Below are 21,271 nucleotides of genomic sequence, written 5' to 3' on the forward strand. Positions count from 1 at the left end.
ATTAGTGGCCTATAACTTAGGATAAAGTTTTATTATAAACTGGGCTTTGAGAAATTTCTTCTAATTTAATTTATTAAATTGATATGTATCTAAAATGTATATACGAATTATATGCTCTATTCAAAATATATATAAGAATAAAAAAATGCATATAAAAATTGAAGTACATACAACTCAAAAGGTCAATTGAGATCTAAGGATTCCAACCTATCCAAATTTATTTCCTCAAGGGTACAAGAGCAATGGACCTGCTCCAGTCTGCAATGGGCCTCTAGCATATATTCAACATATAGTGTTGGACTGTCCATTTGTAACAATTATTTGGTAGTTTTCAGAAATCAGCCCATTGAGGCTTTCCATAGGCCCATTCCCTGCTAGCCATTCCTAGGTGCGAAATTCAAATCTATGCTGCTGTTACCATGGACCAACTTTGGCTGCTGACATTTGCCCTGAAGTTTCCAAAACTTTGAAATAGGTTGCTTCTTTCACAACAGCCCAAATTGCAATGGCCTCCCAACTTCACATATAAAAAATTAAAAAGCCACCTCATGGATGGTTGGGGTGGCCCGCAGACCCCCTGGGGTGGCCGCAGGGTGATTTGTCCACCTATGGGGTGGTTTGTGGTCACCCCACGGAAGTGGGGAGTGGCTAGGAGTGATAGCTGCTCCTTTAATTTTTTTATTTATTTTTAAATTTAAATTTTAAATTTTAAATTAAATTAATAAAAAATTAATATTTTAGTGAGGTGAAATAGTTCGTTTTGATTGGGACTTACGGTTGTTAAAAAAATTTAACGGTAAGAATATTATTGTCATTTCGATTAACTCAACAAGTAAAATTTGAAAATAAAAACTAAAATATTTTTAAATTTTGAAGAGTTGGTTCATAAACTTATTATATAATTATCCTTTTAAAAAATATATAATTTTAAAAATTAAATTATAATTTTAAATACTAAATTATAATTTTGTCATGCACTTAACTTCTTTTAAAATTACTATTTTTAAATCGTAATTTAGAATAAGCAAAGATAGATGAGCAGGGATATTTATCTAACTCAGTGGATAAGTGAAATGCGTCTTTGCTTCTCGGAACTGAAAACTCTGCAACTTCTTCACTGTCTCAATGACTATGAGACTCCTTTGAACCAGCAAGACTTTCACGAGAAAGTTTGAACTTTACCGCGGACCAAACACACTACCAGCACCAGCACAAGTGAAGAGATGGACGCACTCAAATCCTCCTTCCTTCTCACCACCACCCCACTCCTCCCTTCTCCAAACGCACCCTCGACAAAACCCAGAATCCCCATCCACTCCTCGGTCACCCCGGACCCCTGGTCCCTCAGCGACGGAAACGACCCGAGCAAGCCCAAGCCCAGGTCGAAGAACTCCAAGAACCCACTCTCCGACGACAACGCGCGGCGCATAATCAAGGCCAAGGCCAGCTACCTCAGCCAGCTGCGCAAGAACCAGGGCTCGCGCGTCCAGACGCCCAGGTGGATCAAGCGCACCCCGGAGCAGATGGTGCAGTATCTCCAGGACGACCGGAACGGGCACTTGTACGGGCGGCACGTGGTGGCGGCGATACGGAAAGTGAGGGCCCTGGCAGAGAAGGGTGAGGGCGAGTACGATATGAGGCAGGTGATGGCGTCGTTCGTGGGGAAGCTGAGTTATAGGGAGATGTGTACGGTGTTGAAGGAGCAGAGGGGGTGGAGGCAGGCCAGGGACTTCTTTGATTGGATGAAACTTCAGGTTGGTCATTACTTGGATTTTTCGGGAAAGTTTATAATTTTGGCTTGATGTGGTGAATTTCATATCTGGGTTTTTGTGAATTTTTGGAAAAGCAACATTTGACATTTTGTTTGGGAATTATTTTGCTTTGTGGGCGGGTTTGTGAGTGGTTTCTTTTCAGTGGGTCTTTGAAGTTGTAGGTAGTCTTGGTGAATTACTCACTTTTGGTAATAATGTAACTGTTGTATTGAATTTACTCAATAGGTTTTATTTGTATTGGATTTGAAAGAACAGCATCTTTTTTTTTTTGTTTTTGTTTGCTTGTTGGTCGGGTTATGTGTTGTTTTTGGTTATGTTGTGGTTTTATTTGTGTCAATTTCTCCAATCCAATATGCAGTGGTTTTATAGCAATGGGTGGTCTTAAATTAATGGTTTACTGTAATGAATAGCTGAAACTCGATGCCTTTAGTATTATTTTCTTCCAAAGCATGGAGATTAATGTAGTGTAATGATAGATTTGCGCTCAAACAGTTAAGCTATCGCCCTAGCGTTATTGTCTACACAATTATCCTGCGTATATATGGGCAAGTTGGAAAGATCAAGCTGGCTGAAGAGACCTTCTTGGAGATGCTTGAAGCAGGATGTGAAGCGGACGAAGTTGCTTGTGGTACCATGCTCTGTACGTATGCCAGATGGGGACGTCATAAGGCTATGTTGTCATTTTTTTCTGCTGTACAAGAAAGGGGAATTATACTCTCTGTTTCGGTTTTCAATTTCATGCTGTCCTCCTTGCAGAAGAAATCACTTCATGGAAAGGTCGTAGAGGTTTGGAGGCAAATGGTGGATAAAGGGGTAGCACCCAATAATTTTTCTTATTCGGTAGTCATCGGCTCACTTGTTAAAGAAGGTCTTCATGAGGAGGCTTTCAAGACTTTTGCTGAGATGAAGAATGCTGGGTTTGTTCCAGAGGAGGTTGCATATAGCCTACTTATTAGTTTAAGTAGCAAAAGTGGTAACCGAGATGAAGCCTTAAGATTGTATGAGGACATGAGATCCCGGGAAATAGTTCCAAGTAACTACACCTGTGCTTCACTTATAACGTTGTATTACAAAAATGAAGATTATTCTAAAGCTCTTTCTCTCTTTTTGGAAATGGAAAGAAAAAAAATTGCAGCTGATGAAGTAATCTATGGTTTGCTCATAAGAATATATGGAAAACTTGGTCTTTATGAGGATGCCCAAAAGACATTTGATGAGACTGAGCGTTTGGGCCTGCTTAGTGATGAGAAAACATATTTAACGATGGCACAAGTCCATCTCAATTCAGGGAATGTTGAGAAAGCTCTGAAAATTATTGAGCTAATGAAGTCCAGCAACATTTGGTTCTCGAGATTTGCTTATATTGTCTTGTTGCAATGTTATGTTGTGAAGCAAGATTTGAACTCTGCCGAAGTCACATTTGACTCTCTATCCAAGACTGGACTTCCTGATGCTGGTTCTTGTAACGATATGCTCAATTTGTATGTAACACTGGACTTGATGGATAAGGCTAAGCATTTTATTGCTCGAATAAGGAAAGATAAAGTAGATTTTGATGAAGAGCTTTACAAGACGGTTATGAAAGTCTATTGCAAGGAGGGAATGCTAGAAGATGCTGAAAAGCTAATAGAAAAGTTGGGTACTGATAAATCGTTCAAGAATAATTGGTTCATTCAAACATGTTTTAGAACTGTGTGTTACCATAGAGGAGATGAGCAACTTGATGAAAAGGATTCAACCTTTGACCATCCTGACAAAATGGCTCTTGTGCTGATGCTGAATTTGTATTTGGCAGATGGAAATTTCAAGAGAACAGAAGAAATACTAAAATTGTTGCTTGAGACTGCTGGTGGCTTGTCAATTGCGTGTAAGCTCATTAACAACTATGTTAGAGAAGGCAAGTAACTCATATTAATGTTTTGTTGTAAGGATAAATTTTAATTATTTTATGCAAGTCGCTTTATGATTTTTAATCTATGTTTATGGTGAAATTGAAGTATGGCTGAGATTGATTTCTACGCAGGTGATACAATTAAAGCTGAAACTCTTACTGGTAAATTGATCAAGCTTGGCTACAGACTGGAGCCTGCCACAATTGCTTCTTTGATTAGTTTATATGCAAAGCAACACGATCTGAAAAAAGCCCAGGAAGTCTTTGCAGCAGTTGCAGATTCTTCTACGAATGAGAAATTAATATATAAGTCAATGATTGATGCATATTCCAAATGTGGCAAACCAGAAGAGGCATACTCACTTTACAAACAGTTAGCTGAGGAAGGGCATGATCTGGATGCTGTCACCATCAGCATAGTTGTGAACGCTTTGACGAATAGTGGTATGAGCGGAAAACTTAGTCAGCTAACTCCTAGTTTGTTCCTTTCTCTGTATACTTTGGGGCAATCAGATAAAAGAGCCCCCAATAATGTGCAAAACTCTTGGATGTTTCATGAATGATGCACTCTCACGAATGTTTTTTTTAATAAGTAATCAAAATATCTTTTAAAGTGCAATTCAGGTACACATGAAGTATACAAGAGAAACGCCTATCTAGAAAGAGAGATGCACTCTCACAAACTACTGCGCATGTTTTGCATTTGGTTCAAAATTATACATAGCTTTATTTTTATATATTCTAGAAAACTTATCTTAATAAAAATGCTTTTATCAATCAAATGTAAGCAGTTAATACCAGTTTCTGCATAAATTTGTACGTTATAGCAACTGTAGAGATACATATGATAGACTTCCGGCAGAGCTTAGCTTATATCAGCTCTTTGAAATTATACCTTGTTGACTTGAAGGGCCAGTTGCCAGATCAAAAAATTCCTCAAAATTGTAATTAATATCTACGACAGTTCAGCAAAAAGCGCTGGCCTCTATTGACCATCTGAAGTGCCTGTCTGAATATGACTTTGTACCAACTTTTACGTTTCTGGAATAGCCCATTTTATTTGAAATCAAATTTCAACCATCATATTAAAAGGCATACAATGACCATAAACAATTAGGAAGTATAGAGTGTGGCATCCAATGCTTGGTTTCCTTTGCATTTATTCTTGTGGCAGTTCAGTTAGTGATAACAGTAACCCATCGGCAGGCAAACATCGAGAGGCAGAAAATATTATCCATGAGAGTCTTGAAGGCAGCTCAAAGCTTGATACTGTGGCATACAATACCTTTATCAAGGCCATGCTAGAAGCAGGTTTATACAAATCATTTAAATTTGTTTTTGAAGCAACATATCCGGAAGAAGGCTTGCATTGAGCCATAAACTTCATTTTGCAGGTAAGTTGCATTTTGCATCTAGCATCTATGATCGCATGCTTTCCTTGGGGGTTTCTCCTTCAATTCAGACATATAACACCATGATCAGGTACGAGTTCAATGTTCTTTTGTTTATTTGGAAAGTAATTCAACAAGAAGGTATATATGCGTCATATCAGTGATATGTAGCAGTTCATACTGGTTAACTATGTGTGCAGTGTGTATGGACGGGGTCGGAAGTTGGATAGGGCTGTTGAGATGATCAATGCAGCGCAAAGCTTGGGTGTATCTCTGGATGAAAAGGCATACATGAATTTGATTAGCTATTATGGGAAGGCTGGTATAGTTCTACTTCTAACTCTGTTTTGAAGGAAAATAAAAAATAAAATAAAAATTGTGGACATTGTTAACGTGTCAAAAAAAACTTCATTGCTCTTGAATTGCAATACTTATATTGGTTTAGTTCATGGTGAGAAGAACATGAATAGAGTGATGCTGATTCCATTACTTTTGGTGCTGGTAACAGTTTGTGAGATACACAGATACTGGAAAAATAAGATAAGTTAGATTGTTTAAAATTCTGATTGTATCTAGAATTGTATTTGTAATGGCATATGGCGGATTTTCCTTTTTTTTTTTTTTTTTTTTCCTTCTCTCCTTTAATTTATAGAACAAAAGGTTGTGATACTGCCAAACCTCATAAATTTATCCCCTTTGCAGGTAAGAGGCATGAAGCTTCTCTGTTATTCACCAAAATGCTGGAAGAAGGGATAAAACCTGGGATGGTATGCACATATGTCGTATATATTGCCCAAAACTTATGAAATCATGATTAAAAGGAAATCTAAATAGCACATTAATGGTAGTTAGAGAAGAAAACAAAAAGATTTGTATTGCTGGTAAAATGATTTTATAGTTTTATAGGGTGAGGTATGTCATAATGTTCCTTAATACTATGACTCCAATTCACTGTTTGTAATCTTATTTGACACTGATTCGAGATACATGATGTGTTCTCTCTCTCTCTCTGTCTCTTTCTCTAGCTTCTAGAATTAGTCTATATTGTGGCGCATGATGTTTTTTCTTATTTTGAAAAATGGCAGCATTTCAAATTGGTAACAACTTTATTTATCAGTCACAATACCCTCCACTTCTGTCATTTATCATTTTTGGTTGGCTACAATGCTGGCAGACATTCAATAAGGTCATATATGCATATGGTCTACCAATGACCCCTTTCCCATTTTGAACTGCTCAATTTAATCAATTAGTTGAACACTTGAACAGTTACATGATATGTTGTCTGCAATAATTTGTATTTGCCATCACATAAAATTTGTGAGAAAATTAGACATATAAAGTAGAGTGCTTATTCCTTTTCTTTGCTGGGGAAATGCAGGTCAGCTACAATATTATGATCAATGTATATGCTACTGCAGGACTTCATCACGAAGCAGATAAACTTTTTCAAGCCATGCAGAGAGATGGTTACTTGCCCGACTCCTTCACCTACCTCTCCCTCATTCGGGCTTACACTGAGAATTTGAAATACTCAGAAGCCGAGGAAACCATTGATTCTATGCAAAAAAGAGGCATTTCTCCTTCTTGTGCTCACTTTAACCTCTTACTCTCTGCTTTTGCAAAAGCAGGTCTGATAGGGGAAGCCGAAAGGGTTTATAAAAAGATGCTCACAGCTGGTTTATATCCTGACCTTGCATGCAATCGGACTATGCTGAGAGGTTACATGGACTATGGGCATGTGGAAGAAGGCATCAAATTTTTTGAACGAGTTTTTGAGTCTGTGCAAGGAGACCGGTTCATTATGAGTGCAGTTGTGCTTTTTTACAAGTCTGCAGGAAGGGATCTCAAAGCTGAAGGTGTGTTAAATTCAATGAACAGTTTGGGGATCCCAATCCTTAAAGACCTTGAAGTTGGGTGGAGGCTTAAAACACCCTAACATAATAGTAATAGGCCCTCATATTGTTGAGTAGAGCAAAGGGATAGAGAGATGTCCAAGTATTTGGTAGTGGAACTGGGTTACAAACAAATTCCACATTTGTATATCGGCAGTGCCGTTGGTTAAGTCAATTGATTGGTAATCGTCCCTGCCTTGATTGAATAGCAAAGAGTTCCTCTAGCCTATCAAGACTCAAATTTGGGGGAGATGCTGAATTATTGTCTAAACGACTATGGTGAACAAATGTAACATAGTTGCATACCAGCAGTATGCAGCAAATGGTTTAGGACTGTTATATTGCTAATCCTCTATGATCGAGTAGCCGAGAGTTTCTGTTGTATGAAGACTTCAAATTAGTGGCTTGATGACACTTCGACCATGAAATTTATGTTCAGTGAGTAGGGGAACTTGGCAATCTTGCTGGGAGGGCCATCGTTACTTAAATGTCCATCTTGTATGTTGCATGGAACCCAAAATTGGTGGCATGAAGCTGAAAGGATATACAGAGAACTATTCTCCACTGGCTTTAATTCCTGACCGTGCATGTTATTGGACCTTGCTGAGAGTACATGGACTACTGACATGTAGAAGGCGGCATCCACATGTTCAACGACACCGGCACGCATGCGGAATGCCGGAAGCATACAGGTTTGTCACGAGTACAATTGAGTATTTTTTGTAGTAGCAAGGAGCAGCAGTGGGATGATGGTCGTTTGAGACTGTTGTGTTTTGCTAATCCTTCTCATGCTAGAGTGGCAAAGAGCTCGTCTCGTGCGTGAGGACTTGGAATTTTGGTTGAATGAGAAATGTGTCGACTATGAAATGTTCTTGGTTAATTATTATGGGAACTTGACAAGCGAGTTGGCAATTTCTGTGGCTAATGGCCTTTGTACAATTTCCTTCTTTACAGATCTGTATGAACTAGTGTCTCTCAGTCTATTTTCCTTCTCTTTTATTAATAATTGTCGTTGCATACAACTTCTGGGAATTTTTTTGGAAATAAAACCAAATGGGGGCTTCTCTTCATTTTATTGTATAAATGCAACAAAACAAATTCTATACTATACAATGATTCTTCTCCATTTCATTTAAAATTGAGATAATCTTCTTAGTAAAAATATATTAGTGGGTCTCTCTTATGAAATGGAGATCTTTAGCAAATTTATTATTTAAATTGTTAGCCGTTCGAACAACAAATATAGAAGAAAGCTTTTACCAGATTCACATGTCAGAGCATATCTTGAGCAATTTGGTGAGCAATTTGGAAAAGTGGCATATATGGGTTTTCTCACATCTAGCAATCCTTATTGGAAATCCGGATCTCTCACGTGTGATACAGTAATTATCCCGTACGTGTACAAAGATTACACGTTTCTGTAATTGGTTGGGACTCGTTAACCATGGATCTGGTATTTTTGTGGGCTTTACAGTAAGCCCAATCACAAGCCCAACTCTACCATTTCCTGATCGTAGTCCCCGTTGTCTCTCTGACTATACAGATTCCACTGGTTTCTCTCTCTCTCTCTCTCTCTCTCTCTGTGGGAATGGCGTCGAGTCTGTTCAAAACCCTAATCAGATCGTCGAATTCTCCATCATTGGCCAGAAATCTCAGCCTCGTCAGGGTACAAGTCGGCAACCACACCGCCAAATGGATGCAGGTACCTTCTAATTCCCCATTGCCAATACCTAAAATTTCTGAACCGAAAATTGTATTTTCGTTTTCTCAATTTATTGTCAGATTTTTTTTTTTTTTAATCTCTCTATTCGGTATTACCGAGGTGGTGCTTTAGTTTGTCGGCCGAGAACATGTTAAGCTAAAAAAATATTCGAGTATTATAATTTTAATTATAAAATTTGGATTCGATGAGCTTAATTTTTAGGTTCTTTTATTTGTTATAATATGTAAAAGGAATTTATAGTTTTGGTTAATTTTTTTTCGTTTGTTAGTTATTTTTCAGAGCATAATTTGGTTTCAAGATAGTTTGGCAATATAAACACTGCTCTGAGTGGATTATTGATTAATTGAGGAATATTTCTCTAAGCTAAGAATATCAAAATCGATGTGAGATTTTTGCAGAGTTTGAATTACTAATTTGGTGAACAGAGGAAGGTTGTGAACCACTTTTTAGCCAGATTCTACTGGTTAATCAGGTAGTCTTGATGTAGCTGGCAGTTTTGGATGGTAGACTTAGATGTCTATAAAACAATGAACAAACAATAAAACAATGAACAAACATTACAAACAATGAGAAAACAATGTGTCTTGCATTACCCTTTGGGTAGTCTCCTGCCTGCTGCTTTCTTTGAGAGCCATGTTATTGGGGTTTCGATCCATTTAGGGAGGTTCAATGTGGTTTTGATTAGAAAATTAAAATGAAATTATGTACTGTTGTGATTTAGTTTCTTTAGCAATTATGAGAGAGCAGTAGTATCTTATGAGTGGCTCAATTCCAGTTTCATGGTGATGGTATTTTATTGAGTAGTATAGATATAAATCAATTGGGACTCTGAATTATGCAAAATTCAATGATGGCCAGTTCCTTTTATTGATGCATTTAACTGGCTTGTATTTAAAGTTGATCCCACCATTTTATGTGAAAACGTGAAATAATCCTTCATGTTGGGCTGCTGCCCCATATAGATCATCATTATAAATGGTAAGCCAATTTATGTGTTCTTCATCATTTTCTTAATTGGATGTTTCTCTTGATATTAATTATATCAATTAAATAACTTAATTAAAAATCATTTTTTTATTAAATGAAAATATATACACGCAAAGTAGTTGGGTTGTGCCCCTTTGCGTTTCTTAATGAGAATGGATTACTTATATATATAAAAAAAAAATGGTAGGCCAGATATTCAACAAATTTTGGGATGTGTTGATCTATGGTCAACCATAGGAGGATTCAAAATTGAACTCAAAATGTTTCCAAGGATTCTTATTAAGATAATTGGACATTTCCAAACTTCTGCACACTGGGCGTCACCTATATGTGCATCTTGTACATCCCTTAAGCCTGTAAATATTCATGTAATTGGTTTTTTAGTTAAGTACTTGAGTATGCTGTTCCAATAAATCATTTGGATGGTATGATATTATAAGTTTCTTCCTCTTGGCCGATTCAAGACATGCGTACTGCGTAGTATATAGTGCTTGTGTCTTGCACAATTTTGTCGCTTATAGTTTTTGAATATTTTGTTTCTGTTGGTATTGTGGTTTTCTTTGGTTCTTCTTTACTGGAACATGCTGTCTAATTGGATGGCGTGCGTGCGCGCGTGTGTGTGTGTTTGAGAGAGAGAGAGAGAGTTTTGATGGCTCTCTGATTCACAAATCATCTTTGTTTTTTTTTTTTTTTTTTTTGGGAAGTTTGATTTTACCTTGAATTTATGTGAAAAAAAAAAATCCTAGAGAAAGATTTCTAGAGAGAGAGAGAACCCTACAGAAAGATTCAAGATTTGATAATAAGGAACTAGTGGCCTATGGAAAGATTTCAAGATTTGATCATAAGATTTCAATCATAAGTTGGTGAATTTCTTTGCACATTTAAATTGTTGAATGGAAGTACATGTGTTAGTTCTCAAATGTTATCAACAAAGCCTACTATATTTAAGTAACTTCCCTATTGTCTATCCTATTGAAATAGTAAGTTTGATGATCCTATTACTTATCAGGACAAAAAAAGAAGTTAGATTACCCTTTCAGAATTTGAAAATTAGATTGCTTGATTTTTTCCGCAATGCTCACAATGAAAATTCTTTCAAATGTGGACTTCCTCCATCTTTTTTTTTTCTTCAATTTTTTCATATACTCTTCGTTTTCTTTAGGTTTGAACATGTTTCTTTCAAACATTTCTTCTCTTTTATTCCATCTCTTTCTTTGTTGCTATGCCTCCATGTATGAACATGCTTGCTCTGTCTTCAAGTCCTTTGAAGGTTAGAACTTTTTGATTACTCCCACATAGGAAATTTGCCGGTAGGTTTTAAAAACATTTTCTATGGAGCATATGAATATTCATATCACTTTTATTTATAGGATACGAGTAAGAAGTCCCCAATGGAGTTGATCAATGAAGTTCCACCCATCAAGGTTGAGGGCAGAATTGTTGCTTGTGAAGGAGGTTAGCTTGTACTCTGATTGTTTTAGCTTGTATCACATATTTTTCACTGAGGCAGCTATATGTGGATTCTCTGTTCCATGGCCAAGTCAATTCAACACTTAACAATGGATATGATTTGTAAGGGATTTACTTGTTTCTGGTTGCAGACAGCAATCCTGCGCTTGGGCACCCAATCGAGTTCATATGCCTTGACCTGAGTGAGCCAGCTATCTGCAAGTATTGTGGCCTACGCTATGTTCAGGACCATCATCACTAGGATTCTGAAGGTGATTATTCTGCAACCTTACGATCTGCAGTGATGAGTTCCTAGGGGATACTTGTGACGTGGCAAGGTTCATGTTTGTAGTGCCAATATTGTTTTTTTCTCAGACAGAATCATGGTGTAATGATATCCTTTCTTGTGCCTAACATTTCGCAAAATAAGGATTTGACATGCCCTTTCATGTTTTTCTGTGAGGGTCTATCTCTATTAAGAATATCTGAAGTGCATTTACCATTTATCAATGTCCATTTACTGTTCTATGAAACGTTGTGATTAATTTCATTGTTGTAAAACTACCATAGTTCATTTCAGATTTGATAGTATTGGGTTTGGTTCTGATTGGTAGTGCATTTACCCTTTCTATTTGGGGATTGGAAGCATCCTGTATGATATCTTGATTATTGTTCGGCTTTCAGGAGGTCATTGACGTGGAGGTGCTTCAATTTTTTTTAATTTTTAATTTTTCATTTTTACCGGAGTTTATCTCATCCACTTGCTGATCTTGCGTGACGACTGGAGGCATGGTCAAATGGGTTAGGTAATGAACTACGATAAGATTGGTAGGATTTACCCAAATTGATGACTATTTATTACATTGAACGGTCACGATTTGACGAATTGCAAGTTTATTTTCTTTTTAACATTTTATCAGAAGAAAGGAAAGCTTGAATAATTCAATTATCACTAGCATCAAAATTTTTTATTAACGAAAACCAAGATGGCCAGATGGGACAAAGAGAATGCCCAGAGCTATACGGACAGCGCGAGACTATTTTAACAGTTATGCCTATGAATATAACTCACTGTTTAATATCGAATAAAACCTAAGATGTGAGAAATATCAAAATCCCCAAATCAACAAGGGGAAAATAATGATAAGATCATGATGCCCAAAAACCAAAAAGCATGGGCCGTTCCTAACTAAGCCAGATAAAAGACCCGCATATGTATGGCCATGTGATACACAAACCGCCTGCTTGTGATGCAACACATCATACACTACCTTTATCAGCTGCGAATTTCCTTCTCTGTTGATGCTCTGCAACCTTATAATCTACCACCTCTCGGAACAGGCTTGAATCGAGCACACAATTCTCACTCCCATAAACAGCCGCTTGGACGCTTGCCATCAATTTTGCTATTTCTCGTCCAGAAAATCCCTCGGTTTTAGCAGCCGCTTCCTTCAATATGTCTTCCGTCACACCCTTAATCTCAATCTTCTGCTGTTCCTTCCTGAACAAGTTTGGGAGCCAGCTAGATTTCTTTGGTCCAGCATTAGCTATATACCTGTCCAGATACAGTTTTAGAAGCTTGAAGCGCTCCTGTTCCCCAGGCAATGGAAATTCCAGAGCTTCATCGATACGGTCCGACACAGCTGAATCAAGATCACCGGGGCGATTTGTAGCAAGAGCAAGTACTATGTCCTTGGACTGGTCACCTGTGCGGAAAAGGAGGGCATTGAGTGCACTTCTTTGAGCTTCACTCATGTAGGTTTTGTTCCGCCTGCAAGATTTGGTCAACGCACACAAGTTATCAGATACGGTTTCCAATGAACTAATGTGTTGAATAACACCATGTATATTACTGATTACCAACTAGTGTGGATAAAGGTTGGAAAAAAAAAAATTGGCAACTTACTCGCACAAAAATGCATCGGCTTCATCAATGAAAAGCAATAAACCTTTCCGTGACTTCTTGGACCAATCAAACAACTGGTGTATCTTGGTGACAGCCTGTGGTCCCAGCGGAGCAACATCTCCTCCAGTCATCAATGCATAATCTAACCCCTAAAAGCATGAGAATTAAACATCAGTAAGATGATAATAAAGAAAATAATAACAATAATGATCATGATGAAGCAGCAGAGGCATTTTTTCATAAATATATAACTGTTGTACAAAACACATGGAACACCCCATAAGCAGGGTGCCAACGTCCACATATTCACCATCCATTTCCATACCACCCAAAATTTTAGTACGATATGTTGTTATTCAACTGATAGACACAGATAAACTATTACTCAATTTTAGTTCCCAAGTGTCCACATTTTTCTGGGGCCTGATTTTCCTTTCCAGAATGCCTAAAAGTTCCATTAACATCAAAAGTTATCAAAGGTTTAAAGAGTAAATAACAATTATCAAGCGTTTATATAGCTCATCCATGGATAAATCAATTGCAATTCCAAAGTGTATCAAACTAAATTCAGGCTTCAATTTTTAAGAGCAACCAAGTTGTGCATCACTCTGATAACAACTCGACCATCCTTCCCATGTATTCCTGTGTGCATGTATCTATGTTCTTGTACATAGATAAACATCCATATCTACATAACTAAATTAAGCTAACAAGGACATAAAATTATATAGTGGAAAGTAAGATCTCATACAGATTTACGAGCCAGCTCTCTAGCAGCCATTGTTTTTCCTGTTCCTGGAGGACCATAGAAGAGCATATTACGGAACGGTGCCTGATGGGATTTTGTATTGGCAGTTGCACCAGCCAGCTGCTCAATCCTTTTTTGAAGAGAAGGATGTAAAATTACATCACCAAACCCATTCCCATTTTTTAAAGCAGATCCCTTATCAGCACCACGAGAAAGAATGCTCATGGAACGAGAAAACAAGCCTGACCAAGGGTATTTCCCTCTGGAGGATTCTCTAATCAATGATGGTTGTCCCAATATTCTATCGACATAGCTCCATATCACCCTTGCTCCTTCTCTGTAATGGAGTAAAGGGACCTGCATGAGCTATAACTTTGCAGATAGAAAATCACAAACAAAATAATACTACTAATAAGTCCAATCAACAAAGTTCATATCAATACTACAGTTCAAGCAGATAGCCCGAGATCTGTAAAATGCAAGTCCTTCCTTCTGAGTTAAACAGCCTAATCACTAGGATACCAAAGTTAAAGAGCTTTACCAAAGCAAAATAACTAAATGAACATCAAGTTATATTGGCACAACGTCTGAAGAATTGGTGCATGTAGATAAAAAAAAAAAATCTATTTTTAGCAAATACGCGTATACATTTTTTCCCAGCATTATTGATACTTCAGTAACCATTATTACTCTCTCAAACAAATCCCAACTGAACGCAACAAAATACTAACTTCAACAAGCACATCACCCCCCCACACAGCAGACAACACACCAAACTGATTGGCTAAAAGACCTTTGTTCTTTTTCTTTTCACTCTTAGGCAAATTAACACCAAAAGCAAACATTAAGATCCTTCAAAAAAATTCACTATAAGATGAGCAGAAGAGCTTCCAGATAGCCATCTAAATACAAAAGATTAAGAGAAAAAAATAAAAAGAAAAGAGGAATGGCCAATAACAAGTCCAGATCATGGAGATCACCAAATAGATAATCTAAGCTGTCGAAGGCAACAATGCACAAGCAAAACATAAAAAGGGCAGCATATTCAAATCCTATACTATAATTTTAACACATACCTTGTTGTGTAAACCCCTGCTGCCAGAGCTGTCACTCCCCCAACAAATACAACCAACTTATTTTGATCTGTTAGAATGGCTCTAAAACCCCCTGCAAAAGATAGATGACTCTGCATTATGCCACACCTTTTCAAGAAATGAAAAGGCAAAGGAAAAACTGACAGAATTTTAAGTGCAATTCTGCAAAGTCCTCATTCTGTATTTTTGGTATGCCATACGTATAAGGAATCAAGGATGCAAGAAAACAAGATTGGCTCATTCACTCATAGGCCTCGTCTCCCTCAGGAACTACTCAAAACCAAACCTTATTTAGTAACTTGAGTGCAAGGCATGAGGAGAATTTCAAACAAACTAACAAACTAACAACCTAGTCACTACTTAATGACAATTATTCTGAATTTTGGGACATCAGCCATGGCATATGATGAAAAAACCAATATTGAACCCAGACATATTTCAAAGTTACTGATATTGTTAAACATAAGTCTAAATGTGGCTGTGTCAAAAAAAAATCCAACAATCAAAGAAGACCAGTTGAACACCACAAAAAGAAGTAATATGATTCGGTTTTTGCAAGTACAAGCAGAATCCATATATGGCTGAGATAAAGGAAAAAATGCTATTTGTCCATTTTGATGAATTATCCCTACTGGGTAGAACAAAATACCAAATAATGTGAACAAGTCTTTCTTAAGCAGATTAAACAATATAACTACGTCCATACCTCCAATATGGTCAAAAGTAGTATTTATGGCAGCCACCCATTTTTCTCTCTCTGCATTTGCACGATCCACTAGCATTCGCCTGTTAATATCTTCAGCTAACTTCGCTTCATGGGCTCGCCCTTCTGCTTCTGCCATAGCTCTTACTCTGATCGTTTCACGTTCTATCTCTGCCTTCTCCCTCTCTGTTTGCCGACGTTGTGCTTGAATCTGTTCTTCTGTTGCTCGTCGAGCTTGCTCCTGCCTAATTGACGACTCTTCTTGCAGTTTTACAAGCTCTTGATTCCTCGCTCTCTGGTACTCATTTTCTGCCTGCCACAAGCATAAAGCAGATTTAATTCTAACCACAAATCAACATCATAAGAACCCATAATAAAGTACTTACCTGCATCCTCTTTCTTGCCAATTCATCCTCATAGCGAGCCATTTGAGATTTTGTTTGAGCTTGATGCTGAGCTAGCTTCTTCTGCTCATCATATATTACCCTTTGTCTCTCCTATCAAGCAACAGAATAGAAAATTTACACCAATCACTATACCACTGAAACACAGTTCGATATGATATTTTCATCATCTAGAAGAAAGTATTAAGCAAAAATCTTTTTGCATGGATCAAGTCAAACAACAATTAAGGGTACGTTTGGTACACGAAATGGCTATTCAATTAAGAAAAATGAATAGATTTTATTAAGAATGGAAGAAGGTGAAATAGAATAGCCTTGGTGTTAGAGAATGATAAGGATATAAATCCTTATCATATACTCCAATACTTAGAATAGCCATTCCCATGGGAATGACCATTCCATTCCACCTTCCATTCTCAATAAAGCTATTCATTTTCCTAATGGAATAGTCATTCCGCATACTAAACGTAACCTAGGAGAGAGCTCAAAAGCCTTCTTCATTGCTTCTTATTTGAGTGACTAAAGCCAACATCTCACCGAGCCACTTTATTTAAAAGGTATATCACACACTCTGACTATATGGAAAACCAAAGCATTATTTGCTATTGGGTTTTCCATATAGCAAATTATGGTTTTCCAATTATATGCTAAAAACTAGCAATGATTATGCACAACAAGCTGCTGGCTGATGCAGCTCACAAAGAAAGGGGCTTATCAAATGGAAGCTCCAAAACCACCCCAAACATGATCCTCTAGAGACATATAATAAACTGCTAATGAGCTAAGATAGAAAATCCAAGTCAAATGACTCTCATTAAAACTAAGCAAATTAACTATTGCTTTGTGAGAAGGGGGACACAATCCCTTTGCTCTTTCAAGGTTCCCTAACAAAATGCATTCTTAAAGGATCTATGCTTGCAATATGCATCTAATCAAGTTCATGACTCCATATAAGTCCCCCACCCACAGTTGTATCAGCAGATTCCAAGCACACATTGATTTCGATCCATTCAATAAACAGGCCATTAAGATTGGTCTTTCCTAAACAACCGTAAGCAGAAACATGCCACCACCAGATAGGGCAAACCAAGCCAGTTATGCATAGACAGAACAATCACTCAGCATTCAGATTGCTCCCGCCAAAACACTCTTAGTCTTTGTCAATGACAACTAAATATACAAAGACAGAACAATGAATCTTAACAAATGAGATCGGTATGGCCAAAACATTCATAATCAATAATCAATGACCTGCCACCACAGACTAAGTATGCAAAACTTTTTTTTTTGATAAGTGTATATATATATATATATATATTGTATTTTAAAGGAAAAACGGATATACCAACTTTTTTTCTCCTTATTTTTAACAAAGAATATATGAAACCTTTGAACCACAAATAACATACGCCCCACAATAAAATGTCCACATTTGTTTCCTTTTGTTTAACAGGCAAATATAGTACAATCCATAGACATATAGGATTGAACCCTTGACCTCACCCTCCACCTTGTTTATGTGGGAAGGAGATACCATTTGGTCCACATTCATGTTTAACATAATTTTTTTTATCAAAATTTTAAAGCACCAAAAGATATTAATCAGCTCTTTTTGGAAGGCAGGGTTATCGCTTTGACAAACATGCGACATAATCACTACATGCATATATCATTGACCTCACCCTCCACCTCGTTTATGTAGGAAGGAGATACCATTTGCTCCACATTCATGTTTAACATAATTTTTTTTATCAAACTTTTAAAGCACCAAAAGATATTAATCAGCTCTTTTTGGAAGGCAGTGTTATCGCTTTGACAAACATGTGACATAATATAACTTGAGAACTTTTATTGGCAGATGTCAAGGTTATATTATTAAAAACGCATTTCTGATCACTGGAACTGATTTAACTTCAGTCAATCAAGTAATATCCTTGATCAGCTAAAAAGTTGCGATATGTCATGGATTACCATTAAACTAACGAGATTATTATTATTATTATTATTATTATTATATAAATAAAGTCCTCATCAGGCACAGAGAAGTCCCCAAAATTTGCTAAAATAATTAAAAGCTAATACAATATAGATAGAAGAAAACAAAAGGGCCCGATCAGAAGAGCACATACTCCATTATGTGGTGGATTTGAAATGAAGGAACTAGAAAATATTCAAAAAGTGCATGTACATATGGGCTTACATTTTCATTTAGCAAAAAAGTACAGAAATCATGAAGGAACAAAGAAACAGGGTCTTACAGTTTCAGATTGAGCTTGCATTGCTTTGAACTCTGCAGCCTTAGCTTCCAACTCTGTCTGCCTCGTCTCTTCTTGCTTCTTAATAACTTCAAACACCTATACCAACAAAAGAAACCACTAAATTCCCTCCACAAGTCATCAAATTCTAAGCAAGCCAACAGATAAAATACCTATTTATTGCACTTTCCAAAACATGTTTTCCACTTCTTAAAGTATGAGAAACCAAAAAAGAATATGCATTTGGTGGGTGAGAGCTTTTGAAATAACCATGCTCCATCAAAGTAATAATATTGGCTATGTTTGTTTGTTAGTGTCTTCGGATAAGTGTTCTTTGTTTTTTGTTTAAAAAAGTATTTTGACGTGACATAAAAGTGAGAAGTATTTTAGAAGTATGGTGGGTCCACATTTGAGAAAATGTTTTCTATGAAGCACAGCTGCTTACTTTAAGAAAACCCAAACAAATGTAGTATTGACTTCTTACTTACAAAAAAAAAATATATATTTTAGTCATGTGGCCACCCTAAGTGAGAACCGTTGTTGTGAGTCCACCTCTGGCCTATTATAGTGGTCGTGCGGCCACCCCAACCAAATCGAGGTGGTTGCACAACCACCCCTCTCTACACGGTAACCCTAACATTTTTTTAAAAAATTTAAAATTTGTTAAATAATTTAAGTAAACTCCTACATGTGCAAAACTTAAGCACCCATTTTTTCAAAATATTCGAGGTGTGAAAGTTTTATAAAAAGTGTTTTGAATTTTGAATTGTTTGATAATGTATTTGAGACAAGTGTGTATTTTCAAACTAAACACTTGGAGAATACCCATTGTTAGTCAGAAGCGTGTACTTTCTTCATTTTGGACAAGGCAAAATTGAACTTCATTATTTCTGTCGCCATTTCTCTCGGAAACCAAACAGAGGGTATATGCTAGGCTCTAAACCACTAATAAGGCAATTTGTCACTATACCATTCTTGAACAAGCCTTTTACGAAAATTTCCCACTAGCTCTCCTTTGTACAAGATAAGTTCCTGTAGCCTTAAAATCGTCTATAGACTAACACACGCCTTACATGATTGAACCTGTGCCTTCACGCTTCACATTTTTGTTTATCGGGGAAAGAGATGTCATTTGACCCAAATACCGTTGGGCTTAGTTTTCGAAAAAACATAGGAAAAGAATAGAGTCATTACATCAGATATTGATCTTCCATTATTGAATCCAACCAAAAAAAAAAAAAAAATCTATAAAAAAACAATGAAACCAAGAAAAAAGTCCCACCAGTCAACTGAGACTGAAACCATAATTTGACTTTACTCATGTAAATTTTCATTTCTAAAAGATCAAAACATTGTGACACAAAAAATGAAATGAACAAAATTTTAGACTTTTTTTTCTTGCTTTCCTCAGCTCATTAGTAATAAATCTACCTGGCTTGACTTGATATCACTTATTCATTCCATCAAATGGCCCAGTTGTATTTTTTTCTTTTCTCTCCTTACCTTTCCTTTCCTCTCCTCAGTTTCCTTGCCAACCAGCCAGGGCCTAAGAATACTTAAATTAAATTATACATGAGAATCCAAACCCAAATTCAAAAACGAAAATAAATAAAACGCCCATAAGAAAACCAATTTCAACTCATAACCACAAAACCCCAAATCTCATTGGAACCTATAAAATCAAACAAAATCCATTTGCAGAAACTGCACAAATCCACAAATTCCATCAACAATGCATCAAAAAATGACAAACCATCGACAAAACCGAACAACCAAAAATTAATAAATGAAAACCTATTTCAAAAAACCCAACCTTCTTGGCATGAGAGGAACTGGTGATCTCCTTCAACGCCTTGGCCCCCCGCTCCAGCGCCTCCGGATCGAACCCCGCCGACGTGGTCCTTGGATTATCATTCCGAACCTTTGAGGGAGACGAAGACGAAGAGTCGCTACTAGCTGCCGATGCCGGAGGATTGGATGGCTGAGATTGCCCAGAAGAAGGAGAAGGAGAAGGAGAAGAAGAAAATGGAGAGAGTTTGAAAGGCCCATCAGCATAAGCTACGTGGGTTTGTGATGATAAGGACGAGGAGGCCGAGGCTGCTAGGGCTGAGATGAACCCTAGTGCATACGATTTAGCCATTTCTGCTTCTTCTTTTTTTCCCTCTTGGGTTCCTGCGAAACCCTAAGAGGTGGATTTTTGTGAGTGTGAAAGAAAATGTGATAAGATTTTGGAGCGGTTTTAATAGTGGAGGGTTGGCTTGCAGAGCAAGAATGCAGAAACCCAAAGACCCCCCCTATGTTACCATAGAAGGTCTGTAGAGAGAGAAATGGTGTGTGAGGGTTCAGGGTTTTGGTAGGGTTTGTGTTATTTGCTTAGGGTTTTTGTGACGGTTTTGGGCGAGGCAGGGATTTTGGACCCGGAAGGCCATACCCGGCTCGATTTGGTGGGCTTGGGCTTCAATCTGGATTTTTGTATCTATGGGTTGGATCTCAGCAATTTGATGCCGGATTATTAGGCCATGTAAGTGAATTTCTATTGTGAGATGATCCGACAAGTAGATTTTATAGTCTTTCATTTTTTATTTTTTTTGTTAAAATGTCCACACAAAAGAATGGGGATAGGGGATTCGAACTAGTGACATCTACTTCATGAGGCATGATACACAGCCGATTGAGCTACCCTGTAGGGACTATAGTCTTTCATATTATTTGTGTGAACTGGACAATAAAATTGTTAGAAATAAGATTTCTCATATATTCTAAAGTATTCTACCCAATATAATTTTTCAAATTCTTACCATTAGTTTGGAACTCAATTATTAGGATTTTGTCATATCATTATCACCCAAAAATTATTATTTATTGAATTAAATTTCAAACTAATGGTTGAGATTTGAAGAATTTTGTAAAATACTTTAAGAATTTAAGGGAATCCTAATCCACTTTCTTTTGGTTCAATATAGAATGATCTTTTTTTTTTTTTTTTTGTTAACATGTCTGCATAAGGAGAGAATGATTCGATCTAATAACCTCCGCTTCATAAAATATGATTT

General features: G+C 37.0%; 3 protein-coding genes across 4 annotated transcripts; 2 read left to right on the forward strand and 1 right to left on the reverse strand.

Annotated features, from left to right (window-relative positions):
* The first annotated feature begins 1,074 nt into the window (after positions 1-1,074).
* EMB976 (Tetratricopeptide repeat (TPR)-like superfamily protein) lies at positions 1,075-8,019 on the forward strand. 2 transcript variants are annotated; one of them, XM_059595834.2, is made up of 8 exons: positions 1,075-1,754; positions 2,265-3,669; positions 3,796-4,107; positions 4,870-4,974; positions 5,058-5,145; positions 5,255-5,376; positions 5,757-5,821; positions 6,436-8,019. In XM_059595834.2, exons 1-8 carry the CDS (start codon positions 1,224-1,226, stop codon positions 6,991-6,993), a joined length of 3,186 nt encoding a protein of 1,061 aa, XP_059451817.2. In that variant the 5' UTR covers positions 1,075-1,223; the 3' UTR covers positions 6,994-8,019. The 2 variants fall into 2 exon arrangements, with proteins under 2 accessions (XP_059451817.2, XP_059451825.2); XM_059595842.2 differs by having other exon boundaries at positions 6,476-6,672.
* Positions 8,020-8,502: 483 nt separating this feature from the next.
* LOC132178182 (NADH-ubiquinone oxidoreductase-like protein) lies at positions 8,503-11,614 on the forward strand. Its single transcript, XM_059590635.2, has 3 exons — positions 8,503-8,651; positions 11,030-11,114; positions 11,261-11,614. Exons 1-3 carry the CDS (start codon positions 8,538-8,540, stop codon positions 11,368-11,370), a joined length of 309 nt encoding a protein of 102 aa, XP_059446618.1. The 5' UTR covers positions 8,503-8,537; the 3' UTR covers positions 11,371-11,614.
* Positions 11,615-12,054: 440 nt separating this feature from the next.
* LOC132178174 (uncharacterized) lies at positions 12,055-20,591 on the reverse strand. Its single transcript, XM_059590628.2, has 8 exons — positions 20,032-20,591; positions 18,222-18,317; positions 15,946-16,056; positions 15,563-15,872; positions 14,839-14,929; positions 13,766-14,099; positions 13,015-13,163; positions 12,055-12,879 (listed from the first exon to the last, which is right to left on the reverse strand). Exons 1-8 carry the CDS (start codon positions 20,356-20,358, stop codon positions 12,369-12,371), a joined length of 1,929 nt encoding a protein of 642 aa, XP_059446611.1. The 5' UTR covers positions 20,359-20,591; the 3' UTR covers positions 12,055-12,368.
* Between the last annotated feature and the right edge of the window lie 680 nt (positions 20,592-21,271).

This window comes from Corylus avellana, chromosome 2 (genome assembly GCF_965113065.1).
Source record: "Corylus avellana chromosome 2, dhCorAvel1.hap1.2, whole genome shotgun sequence".
Lineage (NCBI taxonomy): Eukaryota > Viridiplantae > Streptophyta > Magnoliopsida > Fagales > Betulaceae > Corylus > Corylus avellana.

What these genes read in the sequence shown, in the direction of transcription:
- EMB976 (XM_059595834.2), top strand. Translation starts at nt 1,224, where the DNA reads ATGGACGCACTCAAATCCTCCTTCCTTCTCACCACCACCCCACTCCTC. An exon ending in TTGATTGGATGAAACTTCAG is followed by an intron (nt 1,755 to 2,264) that starts GTTGGTCATTAC and finishes GCGCTCAAACAG; the next exon opens with TTAAGCTATCGCCCTAGCGT. An exon ending in TAACAACTATGTTAGAGAAG is followed by an intron (nt 3,670 to 3,795) that starts GCAAGTAACTCA and finishes ATTTCTACGCAG; the next exon opens with GTGATACAATTAAAGCTGAA.
- LOC132178182 (XM_059590635.2), top strand. Translation starts at nt 8,538, where the DNA reads ATGGCGTCGAGTCTGTTCAAAACCCTAATCAGATCGTCGAATTCTCCA. An exon ending in ACACCGCCAAATGGATGCAG is followed by an intron (nt 8,652 to 11,029) that starts GTACCTTCTAAT and finishes TTTTATTTATAG; the next exon opens with GATACGAGTAAGAAGTCCCC. An exon ending in AATTGTTGCTTGTGAAGGAG is followed by an intron (nt 11,115 to 11,260) that starts GTTAGCTTGTAC and finishes TTCTGGTTGCAG; the next exon opens with ACAGCAATCCTGCGCTTGGG.
- LOC132178174 (XM_059590628.2), bottom strand. Translation starts at nt 20,358, where the DNA reads ATGGCTAAATCGTATGCACTAGGGTTCATCTCAGCCCTAGCAGCCTCG. An exon ending in TACTTTTGACCATATTGGAG is followed by an intron (nt 14,930 to 15,562) that starts GTATGGACGTAG and finishes TATCTTTTGCAG; the next exon opens with GGGGTTTTAGAGCCATTCTA. An exon ending in GAGAGCTGGCTCGTAAATCT is followed by an intron (nt 13,164 to 13,765) that starts GTATGAGATCTT and finishes TCATGCTTTTAG; the next exon opens with GGGTTAGATTATGCATTGAT.